Source organism: Lepus europaeus, chromosome 16, assembly GCF_033115175.1.
Source record: "Lepus europaeus isolate LE1 chromosome 16, mLepTim1.pri, whole genome shotgun sequence".
In the NCBI taxonomy this organism is placed as follows: Eukaryota; Metazoa; Chordata; class Mammalia; order Lagomorpha; family Leporidae; genus Lepus; species Lepus europaeus.
Genome location: NC_084842.1, coordinates 3,675,387 through 3,701,714, shown reverse-complemented (window position 1 = coordinate 3,701,714; position 26,328 = coordinate 3,675,387). Strand labels below are relative to the sequence as shown.

Below are 26,328 nucleotides of genomic sequence, written 5' to 3'. Positions count from 1 at the left end.
GTCCGTTGGATGTATTGATAGATGGTTTATTTGATGCTTTTCCAATTTCTTGATTTGGGCATTAATTGCTATTAACTTCCCTCTGTTTACTGAAACTAAGGCATGTGCTGGTTGGGCCCAGGAAACTCTTTTCAGTGCTAATAGTGGGGTGCGAATGCAAGATGACATCCGTATTGGGCATGGTAGACCTCCTCTATTGTTAGCAGGGGGAGGGTACGGTCATGTCTGATAGCATAGTCACAGCCTCGCTTCCTCTGTTCCAAGATGATCAGTTCGTGGGATTAGCCCACAGTGGCTACAACCCCCACACAAACAGGTGCATGAAGTGCACAAAGGATCTATGTAGTTCTCAATGAGAGTACAGAACCCTCTGCAATGACCCACCCCAGACAGTCAGAGGACTCTGAGCCCCTGAAGTGAGCCACAGTGATTACCAAGAGACACAAAATGTGTCTTAAAATAGGAATAAATTTGAATTTACAGTGAAACTTTTACACTTCACTGATTCCTAAGTATTGAATGATTAGGTGAATGGGTGAAGTATTTCACCCATAAGTAGCCTATCAACCTTCACTGATGTGAAACTGATCAATATTTAAATCACTTGGTCTGTTTTTGTTTGCTTTAGTGAAGTTCTCAAGTTTTTTGGGAACTTGTTCCTACTGCTACAATGGAATTAGAGTTGAACTTAATAATATGCAAGATCTATGATTAGCTTATAAAACAAACTTGTAACTGGGGTTTTTTTACTCATTAGGCACTGTAGGCACAATACTTCACTTTTTCAGTGGCCAAAAAGCTGTTTGTAACATGAAAACCAAAAACTATTGTGTTCCAGGTATGGGAAAAGTAAAATTAATATGTATTTAACTTTCTATAAATCACAAATCTTTATGCTCATAAAGAATTCATTAGATGTGAATAATGTTGTTTTCTCATTTTAAGTACTTCTGGTTAAGAATGGTAGTTCCCAGAAATCACAGCAAACCCTAACTTAGCTTTTCACCATGCTGTACCCCTCCTGTGTACTTTGCAGGAAAAGGAATTTACTGCTATCTCCCTGACCATGTGTGTTTTTCCCCTCTTCCACAGTAATGAATAATTCCTTCAGAAGACAGTGGATAATACCACGAGTCAGAGAAATAGAAATTCTGCCTTTCCCACCACGATCACAGCTGAAGGAAGCAATAAACTATGTGGACCAACTTTCACGCCTGCATGTCTGTTTTTCTTTTCCACTTCTTCGAACTGAGAATTCAAACCATGGACTATGCTCCCACAATCTCCGAGTCATGAACTCAAGACAGTGGTCCATCCTGGGCATCTCTAGTCCTACAGAGATCCTTGTGCTCTTCCCATTTGTCTTCTCCATGGCTCTTCTGCCACCTGCCATCACTTTCCTACCCAGATGTGGCTTGCCAGCAGGTCTAGTGAATACAGATGTTTGCTCACCTTACCTTCCCCGTGTCCACACCTGAGCTTCTGTGGGAGGCTGTGTTTCCTTCAGTAACTGTACTTGCCAAACTGGGACTCTATACCCCTTAACTTTCCCTTGCCCATTATCCAGATGAATAGGGCTGTAGCAGTATACATGCACAGAGATGAGGCACCAAGGCCTGGAAGCAGTATTATTATTATTATTTTTTATTACTATGGCCTAGTTGTATTTTTATCAAAAGTGTGAGCCTTGAATAAAGAGATATTTCTTTGTATATGATTTTATCTTCTTTGTCCCCCTTATATAACCACATACATACATTTGATTGGATATTCTATTTTATGGCAGCCACAGGAATTGATACAATACGTTGTCACCGATGATTTTTTTCACTCACACATATGGAGCTGTACCCTGTCTGGCAATGGTTAACACCATTGCTCTGTACAAACAGGTGTAACAGAAAGTCGAAACATATAAGCAGATAGTAGCTACAGTTGAAGAATTCGTAGGCAAGCAGATAATGACCACATTCCATTTCCAAGGTGAGTTTTTTTTTTTTTTTTCTCTGTCTGTTCTTAGGATTCTACCACAGGGCTGGAAGACTGGAAGCTTCCAAAGGATCCAGAGGGCTTGCTCTTGGTTCTGTTTCAAAGGTTAGCCTAATATCAGAGTTTGGTGTGAGGACATGAATTAGAAATAAGTTCTTTCATTTGCCATTTTCTTTAAGAATTTATGAATAATTGTTCAGCTCTTACATTAAATGTTTTGCCAAAATAACCAATGAATTTCTCTGGAACTAAAGATTAGGAGGGATTTAAATGATAGATTCAACTTCACTATTAAAAAATTCAATTTGTTTTTGGATAGTTTATTCAGTTCACTGAATGGTCAGTATTTTGGCATTAAATTGTTTAAAAATCTATGCATTTAAAATTTTTTGCACTGAAACAAGCTTTTATTTTAGTTGTATTTCTCTAGGAACTCTTTGAAACACCCTTTTATTTAAACTATATCTGATATAAACAGTATACAGTTGGGTCTTGTACTTTTTAAAATACAGTCTGACAATTTTTTTTTCAGTTCGAGTGTTTGTAAATGTTTACATTGAATGCAATTTCTGATATTTTTGATTCTAAGGGTATTATTATTTTTATGTTGCTCCCCATTTGTTGGTTCTTTTGTTTTACTATTTGTAAGGTCACTGAAGTATAGGCAGGGAATCTGAGATAGTTTACTGTTTTTCAGAGGATGTTCCAGGAAAGCTTGTCTTGAAACACTGTAGCAAGAAGGCCCAGACCACCACAAAGAAAGCTACAAGAAACCAGGCTCTCAAATGTTTATGCATACAATGATATATAAAGGTGTATATTGAAAGTAGGAAGGCCCTCCCTTTCCCCCTTTTCAACATGCTTGACGCTCCTCTAATACTTGTTATAAAAATCTCTTAAAAACTCCTTCTCAGTGAGGCAATTTATTTTCAGCAAATGTCTCTTCCTGTCTTATTTGTCACAAGTCAAGCTTCCCTCTGAGCAGTTTTGATTTATGGCATATTATGCCACCACAAACAAATGGACCCCTTAATGTCTGCTAATACCTCGTGTACTTATTTTAAGATAATTGAGCACTATTTTTTCCCTCTTATAGGATTTTTAACTCTCCTTTAAAATACTAGTATTTAGTAATTACTCCAGATAGTACAGTATGGATCCCAAACTTAGAATCTACTCTGTATTAATATTATACTACTCAACATGCAACAAAAAAACTTTAAAACAATTTATTCCTATCACCATATACTCCTCTCTTGTGCTACTACACTTAATTCTATGTATGTTATAAATTCTGTTTATACATATTATTGTCACCTGAAACAGACAGTAGCATTTCAAACAATGTACAGTCATTTACAATTATTCACATGTCTGCTCTTTCTGTGGATCTTCCTTTCTTGTAGATGTGCACTTCCATCTGAGATCACTTCCTTCAGCTCGAATGACATTCTTTAGTATTCCTTGCAGTGTGTTCTTATCGTGATAAAATCTTTAAGATTTTTATTGTCAGTTATGGAAAGCTTTTATTTATCTTAAATTTGGTAAGATGAAACTATTGTGCCTAGAACTGTAAATGCTATGTTTCGCCTTTCAGTGCCTTTAATCTCTTCTGAATTTCACTATTTCTGATCAGAACTCATTTACTTTTTGGTACTGGAACTTAATGTGTCTTCCATCTAGTACTGCTAAGATTTTTTTATTCCATCTCTTTAAATTAATATATATATATATATATATATATATATATATATATGGTACACATTTCTTGGCACCCTTCCTAATCAGAGGATAAAAATGGTACCATTTGAGTCATTGTTGCTCTACTTTTCTAAAAAATTTTTGTCTTAAGTTTTCAGTAATTTGTTCAAGTGCACATATTTTATTTCAATTTTACATTTATATTACCTTCATTTTATTTGAAACACGTTGGTAAAAATAGTGACAGACAGAAATGAAGAAAAATGTACCCACTAGTTCACTTTCCCAAATACCTGCAACAGTTGGGGCTGGGGCAGGCCAAATCCAGGAGCTTAAAACTAAATCCAGGCTTCCCACATGGGTGGTAAGAGCTCCCACATGGATAGCAAGTACTTGAAGCATAATCTGCCACCTCCAATGATACACAGTAGTAGGAAGCTGGAATAAGAAATAATAGGACTCAAAACCACATACTTTGATAAGGCGTTGTTGTTCTGCTAATAACCTCCCTTGGCTTTTCAAGTAATTTCAAAGCAAGTTTATAAACATGCTGTCAGCATTTTTAAAAATGGAAAATTAAAATAAAAACGAGGGTGGGGACAGCGCTGTGGCATAGTTGGTAAAGCCGCCACCCATGGTGCCGGCATCCCATATTGGCGCCAGTTTGAGTTCTGGCTGCTCCACTTCCAATCCAGCTCTATGACCTGGGAAAGCAGTAGAAGATGGCCCAAGTTTTGGGCCCCTGCACCAGCGTGGGAGACCTGGAGGAAGCTCCTGGCTCCTGACTTCAGATCGGCTCATCTCCAGCCATTGAGACCAACTAGGGAGTGAACCAAACACATCTTTAAAAGAAAAAAAAAAAAAAAAGAGCTTCAGGATTTGAGACTATGGATATTCCACATCCAATAGTTGTCTTGATAATGGTGCCTCCAATATTTAAATTTAGAAAGTATTTGCAACATTTTGTTGTTTCAAATATAACTTTTGCCAAGGTTCTCACTCAACTAGTACATGAACGTAACGGAGAAGAACTTGGCCGCTATCAATAACTTGGCCATATTCGTATGGGCTCCATTTCCTCACAATAACTAGAAATTAAAATGTGAGGGTCATAAAAGACACGGTTTTCCCCGGGGAATTCAACACCAAGCAGCCTTTCCTGAGTGCTGGCGCTGTCAGCCTTCTTCCGGTGGCCCGGGACAGGCCAGCACGCCAGGCCTGCCGCCTCACCTACGTCCCCAGCTGACCGGAGCCCAAAAGCTCTCTCCCGCGGCCCCGCCACCGTGGGCACGGCCCCACCCACAGTGCGCATGCGCCTGCAGGGCGCGCGCCGCGCCGCTGCCGCTTCACCTTTGTCCCCAGCGGACCGGAGCGCCACGCGAGTGCTCTTCCCCGCCCCGCCTACCGCGGGCACGGCCCCGCCGACAGGGCGCATGCGCCGCCGCGCCGCCTCAACGCCTCAACCGCAGTTACTCTGGCCTCCTGCGCTCCAGGAACAGCGGAGCCATGTTCCTTCTTCTGGTGCTTGCCACAGGGTTTGGCGGTCTGCACGCCCGTTTCAGTAAGCCCGGGCTGCTGAAGGGGTCTTTGTTCGCGTCAGGGAGCCGTCCTTTTGGGACTCAGTTTTGCCGCGTTGGTTGTGTGCTCCGTTAGCTTTCCCCATCTCTGCGACGCTTTCCTAGCTGTGGAATGGGCAAACGTGAAATGTGGTTTTTTTTTTTCCATACACAAAATTCTGCTGCAGAATAGTTGTGTCCCCACGAAGAAGCTGTCCTCCAACCTCTCCCTTGATAGCGGCAGATCCTTCTTGTTCTCGTCTACACTGCGCTTTGGCACTCGTGTTGACTTCCTTGAGTGGTCCAGCTACTCCACATATACACAGAGAGAAAGTAAAAACTTGAGATCTTGATGCAGGGCCAGAAATTTGTGGGTAACGACAACTAGAAGACAGTAGAAAGGAAAAGCTGTATGGATTACTTTATCTGCTGATGTAGAGAACAGATGCAGAATCTGACTTAGAACTGGATAATGTAAGATCATGGGTATAAAGCTAACATGATTTGTTTTCCCTTTTAGGTACTCATAAGAACTTTCTACAGGTCACAGTTCCTGAGAAGATATCGTCATCTAGCACAAAAGAAAATCCAGAAGACAACGTAATTGCAGAATACTATTTTTTATGTCTTAAGTTCTGTTACATTTCCTTAGTGTCATGACTAAAGCTGCAGAACACAGGCAGCAGAAAGAGTTGGCAGCTAACAACAGGGTCCAGAAAGTTATTTTGATATTTATGAGCATGTAAGACCGTGTTTCTGTCCAAGATGAAGGAGTTTAGGGACAGGTTTGCCCAAATGCAAAATTTATGGAGATGGCAAAAACCAGGGTTCTCCCAGAACCACGATTAAGTTGAAGCAACTAAGGTAGGTCATCTAACTGCAAGTTCATATAACTGCAGTAGTAAGAGGCCAACCTGAATGTATGACCATCAGAATTTTCAAGTGCCAAGAAGAACTTTTTAAGTAACTTTGGAAAATGAAATTCAGATGAATACCATATTTTTAAAAATTTTTAAATCAGTTTTTAACAGATTCAATGTGAGCTGTAGATACAGTTCTGAAAATATCATGATGGCCCTTTCCCCCTCTTCCATTCCCACTCCCATCCTTTTGACTTCTACCTTTTTAAAAAACTTTTAGATGATATCTCTTAAAATTACATTACAGAAAAAAGGCTTAATACTTCACCAAATAATTTAACAATCACAAAGGAGCTAGTTTAGTGGGAATATACACAACAGCTATAAATAATTCAATAGAAAGTGACCTTTTCACTCATATACGGTAATTGTAAAGCAATTACAGATTATCAAAACTAGAGTTGTGTGATATTCTCAAACATTGGTTTGACAAAGTTTTATAAAGCTATATTTACAGTGATGTTGATACACACAGACATTGCTTTTCCTTTTTTCTTTCTTGTTTATTTTTAAATGTTAGACCCCACATATAAAAGAAAACATGATGTATTTATATTTCTGGGTTTGGCTTATTTGACTCAACATCATGTCTTCCAGTTGCATCCATTTTGCTGCAGAGGGTAGAATTTCATTTTTTTATAGCTGAATAATATCCCATTGTGTCATTGTGTGTGTATGTGTGCGTGTGCATGTATAAAACCTTTTCTTTATCCATTTTTTCATGATGAACAGCTTGGTTGGCTCCAAATTTTGGCTATTGTGAGGAGTGCTGCTATAAACACAGTGGTGCAAATATCTCTTTGATACATTGTGTTCAGGTCTTTTGGATATATACCCAGTAGAGTAATTGCTGGATCATATAGAAAATTTATTTCTAGCTTTAAAAAAAAAAGAAAGAAAGAAAGAAAGAAAACTCCACACTGTTTTCCACAGTGGCTGCACTAATTTACATTCCCACCAGCAGTGTTATAAGTCTTTCCCTTTCTCCCTCTGTGCTTCCAATTTTAGCCATTCTGACAAGGGTGATGTGATGTCTCCAGTGCCTGCTCTCATGCAGCTCGACAGGGCTTAAGAGCGACGTGTCAGAGCATGGGCAAGAAAGGAACACAAGGACACAAGACTGCCTTTACAGTGAAAGATTTTATAGCTTACATCCCAGGTGTTTTTTATTACACTACTCATCATCATGTTCATTGAGGTCAATACACTTATCAGTATCAATTTTCCGAACACTTAAAAGTATCAATATACTTATCAATCCATACTTATCAATATACTTATCAATATAATTAACAGTCCAATCTATAGCTTAATAGTAATTTAACTTACTACAATAACACTTAACTATCAGAATAACATTATTTCCTTAATGACTAAAGAACTACTGGAATCAATACCATTAATATCAATATCAATAATACTACTTGAGCTTATTCATTAATCCACAGATCACAGTATAGAGTGTTAAAGTAACTTTGAGGCCTATCCAATTATATTAGTATATGTACAGCAAGGTATCTAACATTATTTTTATCATAGGGTCAAAGCATATTCATATAACATATGACTAATGTCATTTTTAAAAGCTGCGTTTTCCAGACTCGCATCAAGGTTACGAAAATGAGTCAATGTTCAAAGTCCAGAACTCAATGTCTCGGCAGAGATGGATCTCAGATCAGTCACTTACAGGCAGGAAATTGTGGGATGGCTGTCACTCTGGGCAGTGGCCTTGGAGTTCCCAGGCAGACAGTGAGGCGAGGAGTTTATGTTCCCTTCTGAGACGCCTGGTCTGGCTCTGTGGTCAGATCTGGCAGCAGACTGATAAGGGGTCAAGGCGTGGCAGCAAGCCGACATGGCCACTGGAGTTTTGATCCTGTAGTCACCTTGTGTCACTTAGCAAGGAGGCTAGTAAGCTAGCTCTTCGACTCCCAATATGTGGAGATCCAGAGGTTCACACACACTGGGCCCTTTATCTGCTGTTGGCTTGTGCTGTTACCTGTTCCTCACAGAGTAACAGGCTGCCTCTTCAGTTCCAGATGTGTGAAGATCCAGAGGTTCGCACACGCTGGGCCATGATCCTCGAGAGGATGGAGAGCAGTGCTAAAGGCTCTCCATTTATCCTAATTTTTCTGGTAGCTCTCCTGCTTGTTCACAATCAGTTGTGCTCCCTCTCGGAGTTTCCTGGGGTGCCATCAATCTGTGGTTTAGGACCTGGTGGTTCCAGCTCATTCTCAGGTTGCGTCCAATCACTATGCAAGTAGGAAGGTAACTCAAGTTTATCATCCAAAGCACACACGTTATCGGACTGCCCAGGGAAGCCTGTTCAGTCTGATGAGGAGCATCTTTCTGGCAAGTGCTGAGCTTGACATAAATGATGTCATCAGTTTCTGGCTTGATGAATGACTCCATTTTTCTTTACTTTCACTTTGTGGATAGTGGTAGTTTTTGACTGAAGGCTTCTCTGTGGAGTTTCCACAGTTCACTTCCTTCTGCTCGTCAGGTAAGCAGTGATCTGTGACTCTATTTTTTGGGACTGCTGTGGGATACCCCACAAGTGATATCTCATTGTAATTTTGATTTACATTTACCTGAGTTTTTAAGTTGATATATTCAGGATATTATCCTTTGTCAGAACAGTTATTTACAAATATTATTCCCATTCTGTTGGGTGTCTCTTCACTTTATTGATAGTTTCCTTTGCTATGCAAAAGCTTTTGAGTTTGATAGAGTCCCATTTGTTTAGGCTTGCTTTTGTTTCCTGTGCTTTGGGGGTCTTGTCCAAGAAGTTGTTCCCCAAACCAATGACTTACAGTTGTTTCCCCTATGTTTTCTTCCAGCAACTTCCTAGTCTCGGGTCTTAAATTTAGGTCTTTGATCCATCTTGAGTTGATTTTTGTATGTGGTGAGAGGTACGAATCTAATTTCATTCTTCCACATATATACTTCTAGTTTTGCTAGTGACATTTGCTGAAGATATTATGGTCTGAGAAGATACATGGTATGATTTCAATCTTTTTAAACTTGCTGATACTTGATTTGTGGCCTAACATGTGTTTTATTCTAGAAAATGTTCCATGTGCTGATGAGAAGAATGTAAATACGATATAAACTTTTAATAAGAGTATGCGTCATGCAATAGTTCCCTTTTATCTTTATGTATATATGATCAACCACTTGGAAAAATTCATATTTAATTGGATGTCCCATGCTGTCAATTTGCTAAATCTGGGAGAATCTGTGTGTCACTCTTGCTTTTGCAGGCCCTACCTCATGTTATACCAACCCTTTCTTTTTTTAAAAAAGATTTTATTTATTTATTTCAGAGGTAGTGTTACAGATAATGAGAGGGAGAGACAGAGAGAAAGGTCTTCCTTCCATTAGTTCACTCCCTAAATGACCACAATGGCCAGAGCTATGCTGATCCAAACCAGGAGCCAGGTGCTTCTTCTGGATCTCCCATGTGGATGCAGGGGCCCAGGGACTTGGGCCATCTTCTACTGCTTTCCCAGGCCATAGCAGAGAGCTGGATTGGAAGAGGAGCAGCTGGGACTAGAACCAGCACTCATGTAAGATGGCGGTGCTGCAGGTGGAGGATTAATCTACTACGTCATGGTGCTAGCCCCCCAACTGTTTCAAAATGAAATTATATCCCACACTAACAATAGCTTCTGTTAAGATATATTAAAAGTGATCCACTTAAATTGGCATAGTTAAAAGTAACATGCTGCGGGCTGGTGCCGTGGCTCACTTGGTTGATCCTTCGCCTGCGGCCCTGGCATCCCATGTGGGCCCTGGGTTCTGGTCCCAGTTGCTCCTCTTCCAGTCTGGCTCTCTGCTGTGGCCCGGGAGGGCAGTGGAAGATGCTCTGGCTGCTTGGGCCTCTGCACCTGCATGGGAGACCAGGGTGGGGGGTCACCTGGCTCCTGGCTTCGGATCGGCGCAGTGTGCCAGTCATGGCGGCCATTTGGGGGGTGAACCAGTGGAGGGAGGACCTTTCTCTCTGTCTCTCTCACTGTCTAACTCTGACTGTCAAATAAAAAAAAAGTAACATGCTGAATTTCCATAGTTATTATTAAATGCCTTTTTAAATATCCTAGATATTGGACAAATGGGGAACTTAATGATTGTCTGCTCAGTGATCAATCAATAGGGAAGGAGGGTTTGACTTTTTAAAATCTAAACAAAAGGATATTAAAAAAGATGAAAGGGTGCCCTTTGTTTCCAATTAACTAAAGGATTGAGAGTGGGGTTCAGATACCATAGATTACTAGTACTCCATTAGGAAGAGAGAAAGGTAAGTCCCCTCAATAGGTCATCATGAGTAGAATATTTCTAGAAATATGAATGTCAAAGATAATTCCAATGAGGTCTCAAATGGAAATAGGTAACATGTGACTAGAAACTGAATTAAACATGCCCCTTGTTAAAAGTAGTAGATGACTTGTTTGAATTTGATCCTAGTGTTTCCTGGAAAGTAGAACTTGGAAGTAATGATCTTGGACTTTTAGCACAGGCGATTTTTGGTAAATAAAACTCAGTTACCAGAGGAAAAAAGAAAAGGTAAATGGCAAAGGGCAACACTGATACAAACAGTAATGTGGAACGGGGAAGAAAGGATTTTAAACCAATAAAAGGAAGAAATGTTGGAAATAAATGATTATGATGCATGTTAGGTTATTTGCTATCAGAAGCACCTATATGAGAATGAGATTTTCCTGAAGAACTACTACATAAAAAAATCCACTGATATACACATATGAAATCTATGTTGATAATTAACTGTGTAAATAGGACTGAGGACAATTCTTGTCATGTGTTGCTTTCTTTCTTAATCTCTCTTCCCCTCTCCTATTCAATGACATTGATACTGATATACTTCAAATGTACTAAAATACTTTATTGACATATATTTTTTGGATATGTTTATATCTTTGCATAGTATTTTGGAGATAAATTCTAAGATGGGAATCTATAGGATACTATTAAAAACCCAACATTCAGGTTCTAGGAGTTCAGAGGGCATGGAGAGAGAGAAAGGATTAAAAGGCCTTTTTAGTGAGATACTAGCAGAAAACTTCCTGGATTTTGGAGAAAGAAAGAGACATCCAAGTATAGGAAGCACAAAGGACTCCCAAAAACATGACCAGAAGAGATCCTTGCCACAACACATTGTAATCAAACTCATCACAGTGATACATAAAGAAAAGATTCTATATGCAACATTGATGGGATTGTATTGGAATCCCCTGGCACGTTTCTAACTCCACCATTTGGGGCAAGTCAGCTTGAGCATGTCCCAAATTGTACATCTCTTCCCTCTCTTATTCCCACTGTTATATTTAACAGAGATCACTTTTCAGTTAAATTTAAACACTTAAGAATAATTGTATGTTAATTACAGAGTTCAACCAATAGTATTAAGTAGAACAAAAAAAAATACTAAAAGGGATAAAGTATTACATTGTACATCAACAGTCAGGACAAGGGCTGATCAAGTCAGTTTCTCATAGTGTCCATTTCACTTCAACAGGTTTCCTTTTAGGTGCTCAGTTGTCACCGATCAGGGAGAACATATGAGATTTGTCCCATTGGGACTTGCTTAATTCACTCGGCATGATGTTTTCCAGATTCCTCCATTTTGTTGCAAATGAACGGATTTCATTTTTTTTGTTTGTTTGTTTTGTTTTTGACTGCTGTATAGTATTCTATAGAGTACATGTCCCATAATTTCTTTATCCAGTCTACTGTTGAATTGCATTTGGGTTGGTTCCAGGTCTTAGCTATTGTGAATTGAGCTGCAATAAACATTAAGGTGCAGACACTGTGCACTTACTCCTCATGTAGGATCTCTGTCCTTAATGTGTTGTTCAATGTGAATTAATGCTATAACTAGTACTCAAACAGTATTTTACACTTTATGTTCTGTGTGCGTGCAAACTGATGAAATCTTTACTTAATATATACTAAATTGATCTTCTGTATATAAAGATAATTGAAAATGAATCTTGATGTGAATGGAATGGGAGAAGGGAGCAGGAGATGGGAGGGTTGCAAGTGGGAGGGAAATTATGGGGGGAGCCATTGTAATCCATAAGTTGTATTTTGGAAATTTATATTTACTAAATAAAAGTTAAAAATAAGAAAATATTCTAAAACGTGCAAGAAGGAAACGTCAGATTACTCTCAGAGGATCTCCAGTTAGACTCACAGCAGACTTCTCATCAGAAACCCTACAGGCTAGGAGGGAATGGCGAGATATAGCCCAAGTACTAAGAGGAAAAAAAACTGCCATCCCCAAATAGTATATCCTGCAAAGCTCTCATTTGTGAATGAAGGTGAAATAAAGACCTTTCATAACAAACAGAAATTGAAAGAATTTGTCACCACTTGTCCAGACCTGCAAAAGGTGCTTAAATATGTGTTACACACAGAAACACAGCCATCAATACGAAGGAAGGTAAAAGAAGAAAATCTCTCAGTAAAAGATCACAGGAAGTTCTGGCTTTGGGTCATCAGAGCACCAGCTGTAGCAGACATTTGGGGAGTGAACCAGCGGAAGGAAGACCTTTATCTCTGTCTCTCTTTCTCTCTCTAAATTTATGGGTCAAATAAAGAAATAAAAAAAACTATTAGGAGAAGGGAAATAATTAAAATTAGAGAAGAAGTCAACAGAATTGAATACAAAAATACATTACAAAAGATCAGCAAAACAAAAATACACATCCAAAAAAACACTATGAAAGATCAGCTGGTTCTTTGAAAAAATAAATAAAATTGACACACCATTAGTCCAACTAACTAAAAAAAGAAAAGACCCAAATCAATAAAATCAGAAAAAAAAGTGAATGTACAATAGCCACCACAAAAATAAAAAGAGTCATCAGAAATTACTACAGATTTGTATGTCAGGAAACAGGGAAATCTATCAGAAATGAATAGATTCCTGGACACATGCAACCTTCCTAATTTGAACCATGAAGACAGAGAAAACTTAAACAGACCCATAATGATACAGAAATTGAAACAGTAATAAAGGCCTCCAACCAAAGAAAAGCCCAGGACCAAATGGATTCACTACTGAATTCTACCAGACATTTAAAGAAGAACTAACTCCAATTCTTCTCAAGCTATACAGAACAATGGAAAAAGAGGGACTCCTCCCAAATTATATCTATGAAGCCAGCATCACCTTAATTCCTAAACCTGAAAAAGACCCAGCAGAGAAAGAGAATTTCACACCATTTTCCCTGATGAATATACACGCAAAAATCCTCAATGAAATTTTGGCCAATAGAAGGCAACAACACATCAGAAAGATCTTCCACCCAGACCAAGTGGGATTTATCCCTGGTATGTAGGGATGGTTCAATGTTCCAAATCAAACAATGTGATACACCACATTAACAAACTGCAGAAGAAAAACCATATGATTATTTCAGTAGATACAGAGAAAGCATTTGATAAATTACAACACGCTTTCATGATGAAAACTCTAAGCAAATTGTGTAAAGAAGGAACATTCCTCAATGCAATCAAAGCAATTTATGAAAAACCCACAGCCAGCATCTTATTGAATGGGGAAAAATTGGAAGCATTTCCACTGAGATTTGGTACCAGACAGGGATGCCCACTCTCACTATTGCTATTCAATATAGTACTGAAAGTTGTAGCCAGAGCCATTAGGCAAGAAAAAGAAATCAAAGGGATAGAAATTGAGAAGGAAGAAGTCAAACTATGCCTCTTTGCAGGTGATATGAACCTTTATTTAGGGGACCCAAAGAACTCTACTAAGAGACTATTAGAACTCATATAAGAGTTTGGCAAAGTAGCAGAATGTAAAATCAGTGCACAAAAATCAACAACTTTTGTATATATAAGCAAAGTACTGAGGAAGAACTTCTAAGATCAATCCCATTCACAATAGCTACAAAAACAATCAAATACCTTGGAATAAACTTAACCAAGGACGTTAAAGAACTCTATGGTGAGAACTACAAAATCTTAAAGAAATAGAAGAGGATACCAAAAAATGGAAAAATCTTCCATGCTCATGGATTGGAAAAATTAATATCAAAATGTCCACTCTCACAGAAGCAATTTACAGATTCAATGCAATACCAATCAAAATACCAAAGACATTCTTCTCAGATCTGGAAAAATGATGCTGAAATTCATATGGAGACACAGGAGACCTCGAATACCTAAAGCAATCTTGTACCACAATAACAAAGCCGGAGGCAAAACAGTATCAGATTTCAGGACGTACTACAGGGCAGTTGTTATCAAAACAGCATGGTACTGGTACAGAAACAGATGGATAGACCAATGGAACAGAATAGAAACACCAGAAATCAATCCAAACATCTACAGCCAACTTATATTTGATCAAGGATCTAAAACCAATTTCTGGAGCAAGGACAGTCTATTCAACAAATGGTCCTGGGAAAACAGGATCTCCACATGCAGAAGGATGAAGCAAGACCCCTACCTTACACCTTACACAAACATCCACTCAACATGGATTAAAGATCTAAAATTATGACCTGAAACCATCAAATTATTAGAGAATATCAGAGAAATCTTGCAAGATGTAGGCACAAGCAAAGACTTCTTGGAAAACACCCCAGAGGCATAGGCAGTCAAAGCCAAAATTAATTACTGGAATTACATCAAATTAGAAGTTTCTGTACTGCAAAAGAAACAGGAAAGTGAAGAGGCAACCAGTATAATGGGAAAAATGTTTGCAAATTATGCAACTAATTAAGGATTAATAACCAGAATCTGTAAAGAGATAAGGAAACTCCACAACAACAAAACAAACAACCTACTTAAGAGATGGGCCAAGGACCTCAATAGACATTTTAAAAATAGGAAATCCAAATGCCCAACAGACACATGAAATAATGTTCAGGATCACTAGCAATCAGGGAAATGCAAATCAAAACGACAATGATGTTTCACCTCTCCCCGGTTAGAATGGCTTACATATAGAAATAAACTAACAACTAATGCTGGCAAGGATGTGGGGAAAAATGGACACTAACCCACTCTTGGTGGGTATGCAAACTGGTAAAGCCACTATGGAAGTCAGTTTGGAGATTGCTCAGAAACCTGAAGATAGCCCTACCATACAACTCAGCCATCCCACTCCTTGGAATTTACCCAAAAGAAATTAAATTGGCAAATAAAACAGCTGTCTGCACCTCAAGGTTTACTGCAGCTCAATTCACAATAGGTAAGACATGGAATCAACCTAAATGCCTATCAACAGAAGACTGGATAAAGAAATCACAGGATATATACTCTATAGAATACTATACAGCTGTAAAAAAAAATGAAATCCAGTCATTTGCAAAAAATGGAGGAATCTGGAAAACATCATGCTGAGTGAAGTAAGCCAGTCCCAAAGGGACAAATCTTATATGTTCTCCCTGATCGGTGACAACTAACTGAGCACCTAAAAGGAAACCTGTTGAAGTGAAATGGACACTATGAGAAGCAATGTCTTTATCAGCCCTTGTCCTGACTGTTGAGAACAACTTACTATTTTATTCCTTTTAGTATTTTTTGTTCTACTTAATACCATTGGTTGGACTCTTTAATTAACACACAATTTTTCTTAGGTGTTTAAATTTAACTAAAAAGCAATCCCTGTTAGATGTAAGAGTGGGAATAGAAAGGGAAATTATGTGCAGTTTGGCACTTGCTTACTCGGACTTACCCCTAACAGTAGAGCTAGAAATGTTCCAGGGGATTCCAATTCAATCCCATCAAGGTGGCATGTACCAATGCCATCTTATTTGTTAAAGTGATCAGTTTAAGTTTATAATAGATCAAAAAGATAAGATTGTCAAAGTGATTACATAAATAAGACCAGTTTCTGCAAAGAATACTTGATAGAATTAAAAAGGAGAGAATGATCCTACATGGGAAACAGGATACACAGTAGACTCATAGAATGGCCTATCCCCTAAATATCACTCTGGCCTCAGAATCAGCCCTTAAGGCATTGGGATCTGGCTAAAAAGCCCATGAGAGTTTTGCACGCATGGCAAGTCAAGACACTCTGGCAAAAAAAAAAAAAATGAACTAAATGAAAGACTTCTGCAGTACCTTTCTCTGAAGGGAGGAGAGAACTTCCACTTTGAATATGGCCTTGGCTAAATATCATTGGAGTTAGTGAACTCAAAAGACTTCCATAGCCTTGACAGCTCATGCAACAGCCTTGGGTGACTACTGATGTCATAAATAAGAGTGTCAATTGTTAAATCATCAACGGGAGTCACTGTGTACCTACTCCCCGTGTAGGCCTCTGTCCTGAATGTGTTGTACTATGTGAATTAACCGTGAAACTAACATTCAAACAGTACTCTATAATTTGTATGTCTCTTTGTTGGTATAGTCTGTTGAAATCTTTACTTAGTATATACTAAGTTGATCTTCTGTATATAAAGATAATTGAAAATGAATCATGACGAAGAATGGGATGGGAGAGGAAATGGGAGATGGGATGGTTGCAGGTGGGAGAGTGGTTATGGGGGGAATGCCACTACAATTCAAAAGTTGTACTTTGGAAATTTATATTTATTAAATAAAAGTTGAAAATAAAAGATTAATGTCCCCTCACATCCACTTCTGTATAGTGCTTACCTCTTGAGTTTCAGAAAGATCTACAAATATGTGATAGTCACTGATTTTAATCCCATTTTCTGTGAGTTGTTAAACTGCCTTCATTGTGTGTGTGTGTGTGTTCAAACTATGCTATGAGTTTTTGTTTTATGATATTTTAAAGCTTAAAAATGTTTTGCTTGGCAGAAACTGACCTCAGGTCTCGAGGAGTAGCCTGGTTTTCAGAAATAGCAAATATTCAGCCTATTGCACACCTTTGATATGGGAATTAACCCATCCAGTACCATTCCACTTCTATCTGGATTATATCCCCCAGGATTTTATCCTAGTTCAGGAACCTGCCACCTAAGGCATACCTCCACAGCAAAGAGCCCATGGAAAGTATTCAAGCCAGTGTGTCCTAAACTTATTACATGTTTTCTTAGTTTATTGCCTACTGCATTGAATTAGTACTGTTTCTATTTCCTGAATCAGCTTCAAACTTTTCTCCACTTTGGGTCTTTATTACATTTGACTGATTGTACATTTTGTATTTAAATAACTTTTCAAACAAAGCAGCAATATCTATCATTGTTTTTAAACAATTGATACTTATATAAATTTGCTGATATGCATACTTTCTCTTCTCCATTCTCTTTCATAGTATCATGATATTCTTTCTAGTAAAAAACTGCCTTGGGCTATTGTGGCACAGGAGATAAAGACTCTGCTTGTGATAACTGCATTCCATGTCAGAGTGCCTGGTTTAACTCCTGGAAACTCTTTACCTCTGATCCAGCTTCTTGCTAATGTATCTGCTAATGTATGAGCATATTATGTGGATGATGACCCAGTTACTTGGGTTCCTGACGCACATGTGGGAGACTCAAATAGAGTTCCTGGCTCCTACTTGCCACCTGTCCTAGTCCTTACTGTTATGAGCATTTAGGGAGTGAACCAGCAGATGGTTTATCTCTCTGTCTCCTCTCTGTGTCACTCTACATTTCAAAATTTAAAAAAAAAACTGAAAAATAGACTGTCTTTACTGTTTCTTTTGGTGCAACTTGATTAACTATTATTTCACCTTTTCTTTTCTTTTTTTTAACTTTTATTTAATGAATATAAATTTCCAAAGTACAGCTTATGGGTTACAATGGCTTCCTCCCTCCCATAACTTCCCTCCCACCCGCAACCCTCCCCTTTCCCGCTCCCTCTCCCCTTCCATTCACATCAAGATTCATTTTCAATTCTCTTTATATACAGAAGATCAGTTTAGTATATATTAAGTAAAGATTTCAACAGTTTGCCCCCACATAACAACATAAAGTGAAAAAACTACCATTGGAGTGCTAATTATAGCATTAAATAACAATGTACAGCACATTAAAGACAGAGATCCTACATAATAGTTTTTTTAAAAATTAATTAATTTTCTATGCCATTTCCAATTTAACACCAGGTTGTTTTTTTTCATTTCCAATTCTCTTTATATACAGTAGATCGATTCAGTATATAATTAGTGAAGACCTCATCAGTTTGTACCCACACAGAAACACAAAGTATAAAAAATACTGTTTCAGTACTAGTTATAGCATCACTTCACATTAGACAACACGTTAAGGACAGATCCCACATGGGGTGTAAGTACACAGTGACTCCTGTTGCTGACTTGACAATTTGACACTCCTGTTCATGGCGTCAGTAATCTCCCTAGGCTCTAGTCATGAGTTGCCATGGCTATGGAAGCCTTTAGAGTTCGCTGACTTTGATCTTATTCTGATAGGGTCATAGTCAAAGTGGAAGTTCTCTCCTCCCTTCGGAGAAAGAGGAAATCCAAATGGCCAACAGACACATGAAAAAATGTTCAAGATCACTAGCAATCAGAGAAATGCAAATCAAAACCCCGGTGAGAATGGCTCACATTCAGAAATCTACCAACAACAGATGCTGGAGAGGATGTGGGGAAAAAGGGACACTAACCCACTGTTGGTGGGAATGCAAACTGGTTAAGCCACTATGGAAGTCAGTTTGGAGATTCCTCAGAAACCTGAATATAACCCTACCATACAACCCAGCCATCCCACTCCTTGGAATTTACCCAAAGGAAACTAATTTGGCTAATAAAAAAGCCATCTGCACATTAATGTTTATTGCAGCCCAATTCACAATAGCTAAGACCTGGAACCAACCCAAATGCCCATCAACAGTAGACTGGATAAAGAAATTATGGGACATGTACTCCATAGAATACTATACAGCAGTAAGAAACAACGAAACCCGGTCATTTGCAACAAGATGGAGCGATCTGGAAAACATCATGCTGAGTGAATTAAGCCAGTCCCAAAGAGACAAATATCACTTGTTTTCCCTGATCGGCGACAACTGAGCACCAAAGGGGAAACCTGTTGAAGTGAAATGGACACTATAAGAAACAATGACCTGATCAGCTCTTGTCTTGAATCTAGATGTACAATGTAATACTTTATCCTTTTTAGTATTTGTTGTTGTTGTTGTTGTTCTAGTACTAGTGGTGGAACTCTGTAATTAACACAATTATTCTTAGGTGTTTAAATTTAACTGAAAAGTGATCCCTGTTAAATTTAAGAGTGGAAAAAGAGAGGGAGGAGATGTACAATTTAGAACATGCTCAATCGGACTTGCCACAAATGGTGGAGTTAGAAATGTGCCAGGGGATTCCAACACAATCCCCCAAGGTGGCATCTACCAATGCCATTGCACTAGTCCAAGTGATCAATTTCAGCTCACAATTGATGGCTCTGATAGGTCTAAGAGTCAAAGGGATCACACAAACAAGACAAGTATCTGCTAATACTAACTGATAGAATCAAAAAGGGAGAGAAAGATCCAACATGGGAAGCAGGATACACAGCAGACTCATAGAATGGCAGATGTCCTAAACAACACTCTGGCCTCAGGATCAGCCCTTAAGGCAATCGGATCTGGCTGAAGAGCCCATGAGAGTATAGTAGGCATGGAAAGCCAAGATATCATGGAAAAAAAAAAAAAGACCTAAATGAATGATCTCTGTGAGTGAGATCCCAGTGGAAAGAACGGGGCTATTTCACCTTTTCTTACGAAGAAGTGCTTTTATTTTTCTTGCTTATTTGATGGCGCTTTTTTGTGGTACATAAAACTCTTGGGTAGAGATCACTTTTTCAGTCTGTTAAAGATGTCAATCCATTATCTTCTAATGTCTACTGTTTCTATGGGAGAAAACCCTTGAAAGTGATGCTCTCTGGCTGTCTTTCACGTTTCCTTTATCTTGTTGTATCTGAGTATCATATTTCTGTCCAAATTGCAGCTGATTAACCTGTGTGTTCTAATCCAAATATCCACATTTTTTTTGACAGGCAGAGCAGACAGTGAGAGAGAGAGACAGAGAGAAAGGTCTTCCTTTTCCATTGGTTCACTCCCCAATGGCTGCTGTGGCCAGCGCGCTGTGGCCAGCACACTGCGCTGATAAGAAGCCCGGAGCCAGGAGCCTCTCCTGGTCTCCCACGTGGGCACAGGGCCCAAGCACTTGGGCCATCCTCCACTGCACTCCCGGGCCACAGCAGAAAGCTGGACAGGAAGAGGAGCGACTGGGACAGAATCCAGTGCCCCAACCGGGACTAGAACCCGGTGTGCCGGTTCCTTAGGTGGAGGATTAGCCTATTGAGACGCAGCGCCAACCCAAATATCCACATTTTAAGAACATATCACATGGCAGTATAGCCCATGTTAATGAATAATTTAGATTTATTAATTGTATATATGTATCTTATCTCCAAATAAGGTGATATTTTGGATTCCTGAGGGTTAGGACTTCAAATTTGAACTGGGGAAAGTAGGTACAGTTCAACTGATAAGAGTCCATTACCTGGTCCCCCAAAATTCATGTTCTTCTCATATTTAAATGTATACCTCTCTTTGTTTTGTAAGGTTGTTTTTAACCTTCATTTACAAATGAGAGCATTTCAGGGTACAGTATTCTGGGTTGACTAGTTTTTTCTTTTTTTTTCCTTTTAGGACATGGACTGTGTCTCTCCTATTTCTCCTTACCTATAAGATTCTGATGAGGAATCAATTGTCAGCCTAATTGGAGAACCTTTGGAGATAATCTGGTGTTTCTCTTATAATATTTTCTTTATATTTTATTATTGAAAGCTTGACCATAATGTGTCATGGTGAAGATCTTTCTGGTTTTGTATATTAGGAATTCTATGTACTTCCTATACTTGGATATCCCTTTATTATTCCAAATTAGAATATTCTGATATTATTTCAAGTAGCTTTTCTAATCCATTCTCTCTTTCCACACCTTCAGGAAATGCTAAGACTTGTATTTTTGTTGTTGGATAGTATCTTCAGTAAATCTGGAACACTGTTTTCATTTTTTCAAATTTTATTTTTTTTTCAGTCAGACTAAAATATTTCCAAAGATTTGTCTTCTAGTTCAGATAGTCATTCTCAGTGTCTCTATTTTTGGCAAAATTTTTCATCCATGTGTGTATGAATTTCATCCATGTTTGTATGGATTTCTTTAACTCATGAATTTGCTTCATTGTTTTTGAGTAATCTTATGAACAATCTTTTGAATTCCTTTTCAAGCATTTCATCAACCTCTTCCTTTCACATTCTAATATTGAAAGGCTGATGAGTTTCTTTGGACTAATAGAACTGTTTTCCTTATTCATGTTTCTCATATTTCTATAATTATTTTTAGATACCTGTGGAAACATTTGTTAGATTTTCCTCTAATAGCTTTATCTTTGAAATATTCCTCTGTGGCTTAGTGGATGTCTGCTCCTTCATTGAATATTCAGAGGGATAGGCTGGGAGGGGCCAGGGAGCTCCACTAAGTTCTCAAGAGTGCTAAAAGAGTCCATGGTTACACCCAAGTTGGGCATGATAGATTTTGACATAACTTGTCCAAACTTACAAGTGATACTTTATGAGGTACTACACAAAGAAACAAAAATTGATATCATTATGAAAGAATGTGAAGGCAAACATTCTCCTAGTAAAAGTACAAAGTAAATCCAAAGCAAACAATAGGAATATATATGGAAAAATAGCAATACCAAGTCATTACTTATCAGTAATAACCTTTAATGTAAATGCCCTAAATTCTCCAATCAAAAGATATAGACTATTTGCTGCCTACAAGAAACATACCTCACCAACAAAGATACACACAAACTGAAAGGGAAAGGATGGAAAATGTTATTCTATGATAACTGAAAGCAAAAAAGGATATTAGTAGCCACCCTAATCTAGACAAAATAGACTTTAACACAAAAACAGTTAATAAAGACAAAGAATGGAATTATGAAATTATTAAGGGATCAATTCCACAGGAAGATGTGACTATGTGACTATAGTAAATATAATGCACCCAAAGCAGGCCACCAGGAAATTTATAATATTAATGGAACTAAAGAGAAACATAGACTCCAATACAATAATATTGAGGGGGGGGTGTTTTCAATATCCCACTTTCATTAATGGACAAATCAGCTAGACAAAAACATCAACAAAGAAAAAAACAGCTAATTTACACTATGACAAAATGGATTTCATTGATATCTACACAACATTTCATCCTACAGCTTCAGAATGCACATTCTTTTCATCAGTGTGTGGAACTTTCTCTGGGGTAGACCACATGCAATGCCATAAAGCTGAAGCCATAAATTGTGAACTTAATCTATGTTTCCCATATGGGTGGCAGGAACTCAGCTCTTTGAGCCAGCACTCCCACCTTCCAGGATCCACAGTATCAGGAATCTGGATCAAGGATCCAGACCTGAGGATCAGACCCAGGTACTCTAATATGGGATGTGTGCATGTTAGTTGGCATCTTTAGCACCAGGCCAAATGCTTGCCTCTCAAGAAATTTTTTTAAGTGATGATGTCAGTCACTTAATCTATTAAAAAAAACTGAGTGTCCTGGGAATTTAACCACGTCAATGCAATTGTGTTGTTCTAATTATCATGCATTTGCTGTGATTATGAGAATCTAATGTATTAATAAATTCATTTTAAAAACATAATAAAATATAAAAAGGAACTAAAAATGTATGTAAATTTAATTTAATTAAGATATCTATTTGAATGAGAGACAGATTGCAGGGCCAGGCTAAAGCCCTGAGCCAAGAATTCCATCCAGGTCTCCCGCTTGGGAGTAGCAAGGGCCCAAGCAATTGAGCCATCTTGTGCTGTTTTTCCAGGCACATTAGCAAGGAGTTGAATCAGAAGTGGAGCAAAACCTGAACTGGTCATTATGTAGAATAGAAACAGACCAATTGCACATGTTCAGTGGGATTCTATAAGATTCAAAGTAGATTTGCATCCATATCCCAACTAACATACATGGGAAGAAGATGGCCTCATTGCTTGGGCCTCTGCCACTCATGTGCGAGACATGCATGGAGTTCCCAGCTTCTAGCTTCAGCACAGGCCAACCCCAGCTATTGAAGTCATTTGGAGAGCAGATGGAACACCTTGCCTTCCCATTCTTCCCTATGTCTGTATCTCTTCTCTCCCATGCCCCCTGTCACTGTATCTTTAAAATAAGTAAATCTGGGGCCCGTGCCCAGTGCATAGTGGGTTAAAGCCCTGGCCTGAAGTTCCGGAATCCCATATGGGTGCTGGTTTTAGTCCTGGCTGCTCCTCTTCCAATTCAGCTCTCTGCTATGGCCTGGGAAAGCAGTAGAAGATGGCCCAAGTCCTTGGGCCCCTGAGCCCACGTGGGAGATCCAGAAGAAGCTCCTGGCTCCTGGCTTTAGAATGGCACAGCACCAGGCATTGCAGCCATCTGGGGAGTGAACCAGCAGATGGAAGACCTCTCTCTGTGTCTCTACCTCTCTCTGTAACTCTGTCTTTCAAATAAAATAAATCTTTAAAAAAAATAAGTAAATTGTTAAAAAAAAAAAGTGGATTTGCAAAAGCTCTTCTGAGAAGCTGTGACAGCTTTCCTCATCCTTTCTTGATAACTGGATTAAATAAACTTGTCAAATGAGTATCTCCAAAAAAAAAAAAAAATGGATCCACGAGACTCAACTGGTTTCCAATATGGAGTGCAGCTTCATAAGCAACAACTTAATCCTCTGTACTACAACACTGATACCTTTTTATTAATTGGAAAAAAAGGTGCCATGTAAAGATTTTTTTTAAGATGAGGAAACAGAAGTCAGATAGAGTCAAATCAGGACTGTTAAGGTGGCTACCTAATGATTTTACCTCAAGATTCTCACAAAATTGCTGTTGTTTGATGAGAGGAATGAGTAGGAGCATTTTGTGGTGGTCAAGGGCTCTCTCCAAAAGCTTTTATTTGGTCTTTTTCTACTGCAACTGTTGCTAATCCTCTAAAAACAATCTCATCATAGGCAGATATTACCATTCTTTGGCTCTCTAGAAAATCAACCAGCAAAATGCCTTAATATTCCAAAAGAACTGTTGCCATGAACTTTTCTCCTGATTCATTTACCTCTTGGTAGCCATTGCTTGGAAGCAGTGGTTTGTTTTTAGGATTGTACCGGTAAAGCTACATTTCATTTGACATTATATTTCTTCAGAGAAAGCTTCCAGGATCTTGATGTCCTTTCTTTAAAATTGGCTTTGAAAGCTTTGTTCTTGTCTGTAGCTGTTCCAGATGTGATCATTTTGTCACTGCTTTGTAAAACATGTGGATTTTAAATTCTATTGATACTTTCATATTCCCCTTTATTTTTCATTTTTAGATGGCACAATTTTAGAGTTTCCCTCCAAATTCTACCCATACCTCTTTGTAGAGTATGATTCAAATAACCTTGTATAAAAGATTTTTTTAATTTTTTTGAAAGCCTGATTTACAGGGAAAGAGAGAGAGAGAGGGGAAGATGGAGAGATCTTTCATCTGCTAATTCGCTCCCCAAATGGCTGCAATGGCTGAGGTTGGGCCAGGCCATAGCCAGGAGCCAGGAGCCAGGACTGCTTTACCCAGGTCTCCTGCATGGGTGGCAGGGTCACAGGATGACATGGGCCATCTTCCATGGCTTTCCAAAGCATGTCAACAGGGAACTGGATCTGAAGTGGAGCAGCCAGAACTCAAACCAGTGCCCACTTGGGATGCCAGAACTGCAGGTGGTGGCTTAACCCATTATGCCACATTAGCAAGCCCTCAAGTGACTCTTGCCAAAACATCTATCTGATGAAAAGCACCTCCTGATGTCCTGATACAAACTTAAAACTTCAATGACTGGGGTTTTTTTTTTGGCTAAAATAATTTTTAAAGATTATCCAAATGTATAACTTACTGAGTACTGACTTTTGTGTTCTAGGGTATTGTCTAGATATGTCTCTGCTCAACCTCCTCCTCGCCTTCTTTCTATCTAGCGCAATTTGATTGCTTACACAGATAAGAAAAATGCCATGGCACTTATTGTGTTACATTGCTTGAAGTGTATCACATTTCTTGTGGTTCTGGGATTGGGCATTCTATTTGAAATATTTATTTTTACCTACTTGAAAGTAGATCGAGGGAGGGAGGAAGGGAATGAGGAACTCACACAGACACATACATGCACATGGACAGAGAGAGAAATCTTCCATCTGCTGGTTCTCTCCCAAAATGACCACAAGAGTCAGGGCTGTGTCAGGCCAGAGAAAGATGACCAGAACCCCATCTGGGCCTCTCAAATAGGTTCCAGGGGCCCAGGTACTAGAGCCATCACCTGCTTCCTCCCAGGATGCATTAGCAGGGAGCTGGATTGGCCTGGACTCTAACCAGAACTGTGATTCATAACATGGATATCTCAAATGGTAGCTTAACCCACTGTGACACTGTGCCAGCCCTGAAGTGGGCATTTGGTGTGGTGATCTGGTAGAGACTGAGCCGGAAGCCAACAGCCATCAGGTATGTTTGTATCCCAGGAATGTGAATAATGGTGAATAGCAGGCACGTGGATGTCCATGTCTTCAATTCAGAATCCTGAAACTTCAAATATCCACACAGGAAGGGAAGTCTATTCAGTGGTTCTATGTGATTCTTTTTTTTGTGTGAATATTTTAAAGCATAATTTAGATAAAACACATTATTTAGCACATGTTATCTACAAGTGTGACTGAATTTTTTGGATATTCTTGTTACAGGCTGATTATGTAATTACATTAGAAGAAAAACAATATTTTATCCATATCAAAAAACAGTAAGTCAATATTTTGTTACTTCAAATTTTAATTCTTTGGTTTCTTGATTTTTGGTAATAGCTATGATTAGAATCACTTCAATTGAAAAGCAATGATCCCTATTATATATCAAGCAAAATATTAGGCATATAAAATAGAATAAATCCTATTGCACAAAAAATTATAATACAGGAAGATCCATTGAAATAAATTAATACAGAAACAAAATTTTGAGTATGGTGTTATGATATGTAAATAGGTTATTTGGACCTCAGGGAAGGGCTTTTGGAAAGAGACTAGAGATAACTTCATATAGAGGGAGGGCATATCAATATATAAAAGAATAGGGCGAGGACAGGAGAATTCTATTCAGAAAGTAAATG

General features: G+C 38.6%; 1 protein-coding gene across 1 annotated transcript in view; it reads left to right on the top strand.

Annotated features, from left to right (window-relative positions):
* LOC133775468 (disintegrin and metalloproteinase domain-containing protein 32-like) overlaps positions 1 to 1,478 on the top strand; it is a 137,551-nt gene extending 136,073 nt beyond the window's left edge. The window contains exon 20 of the mRNA XM_062213801.1: positions 1,093 to 1,478. Coding sequence (XP_062069785.1) covers positions 1,093 to 1,478 — 386 coding nt within the window. The remainder of the gene's footprint in view (positions 1 to 1,092) is intronic.
* Positions 1,479 to 26,328: the final 24,850 nt, after the last annotated feature.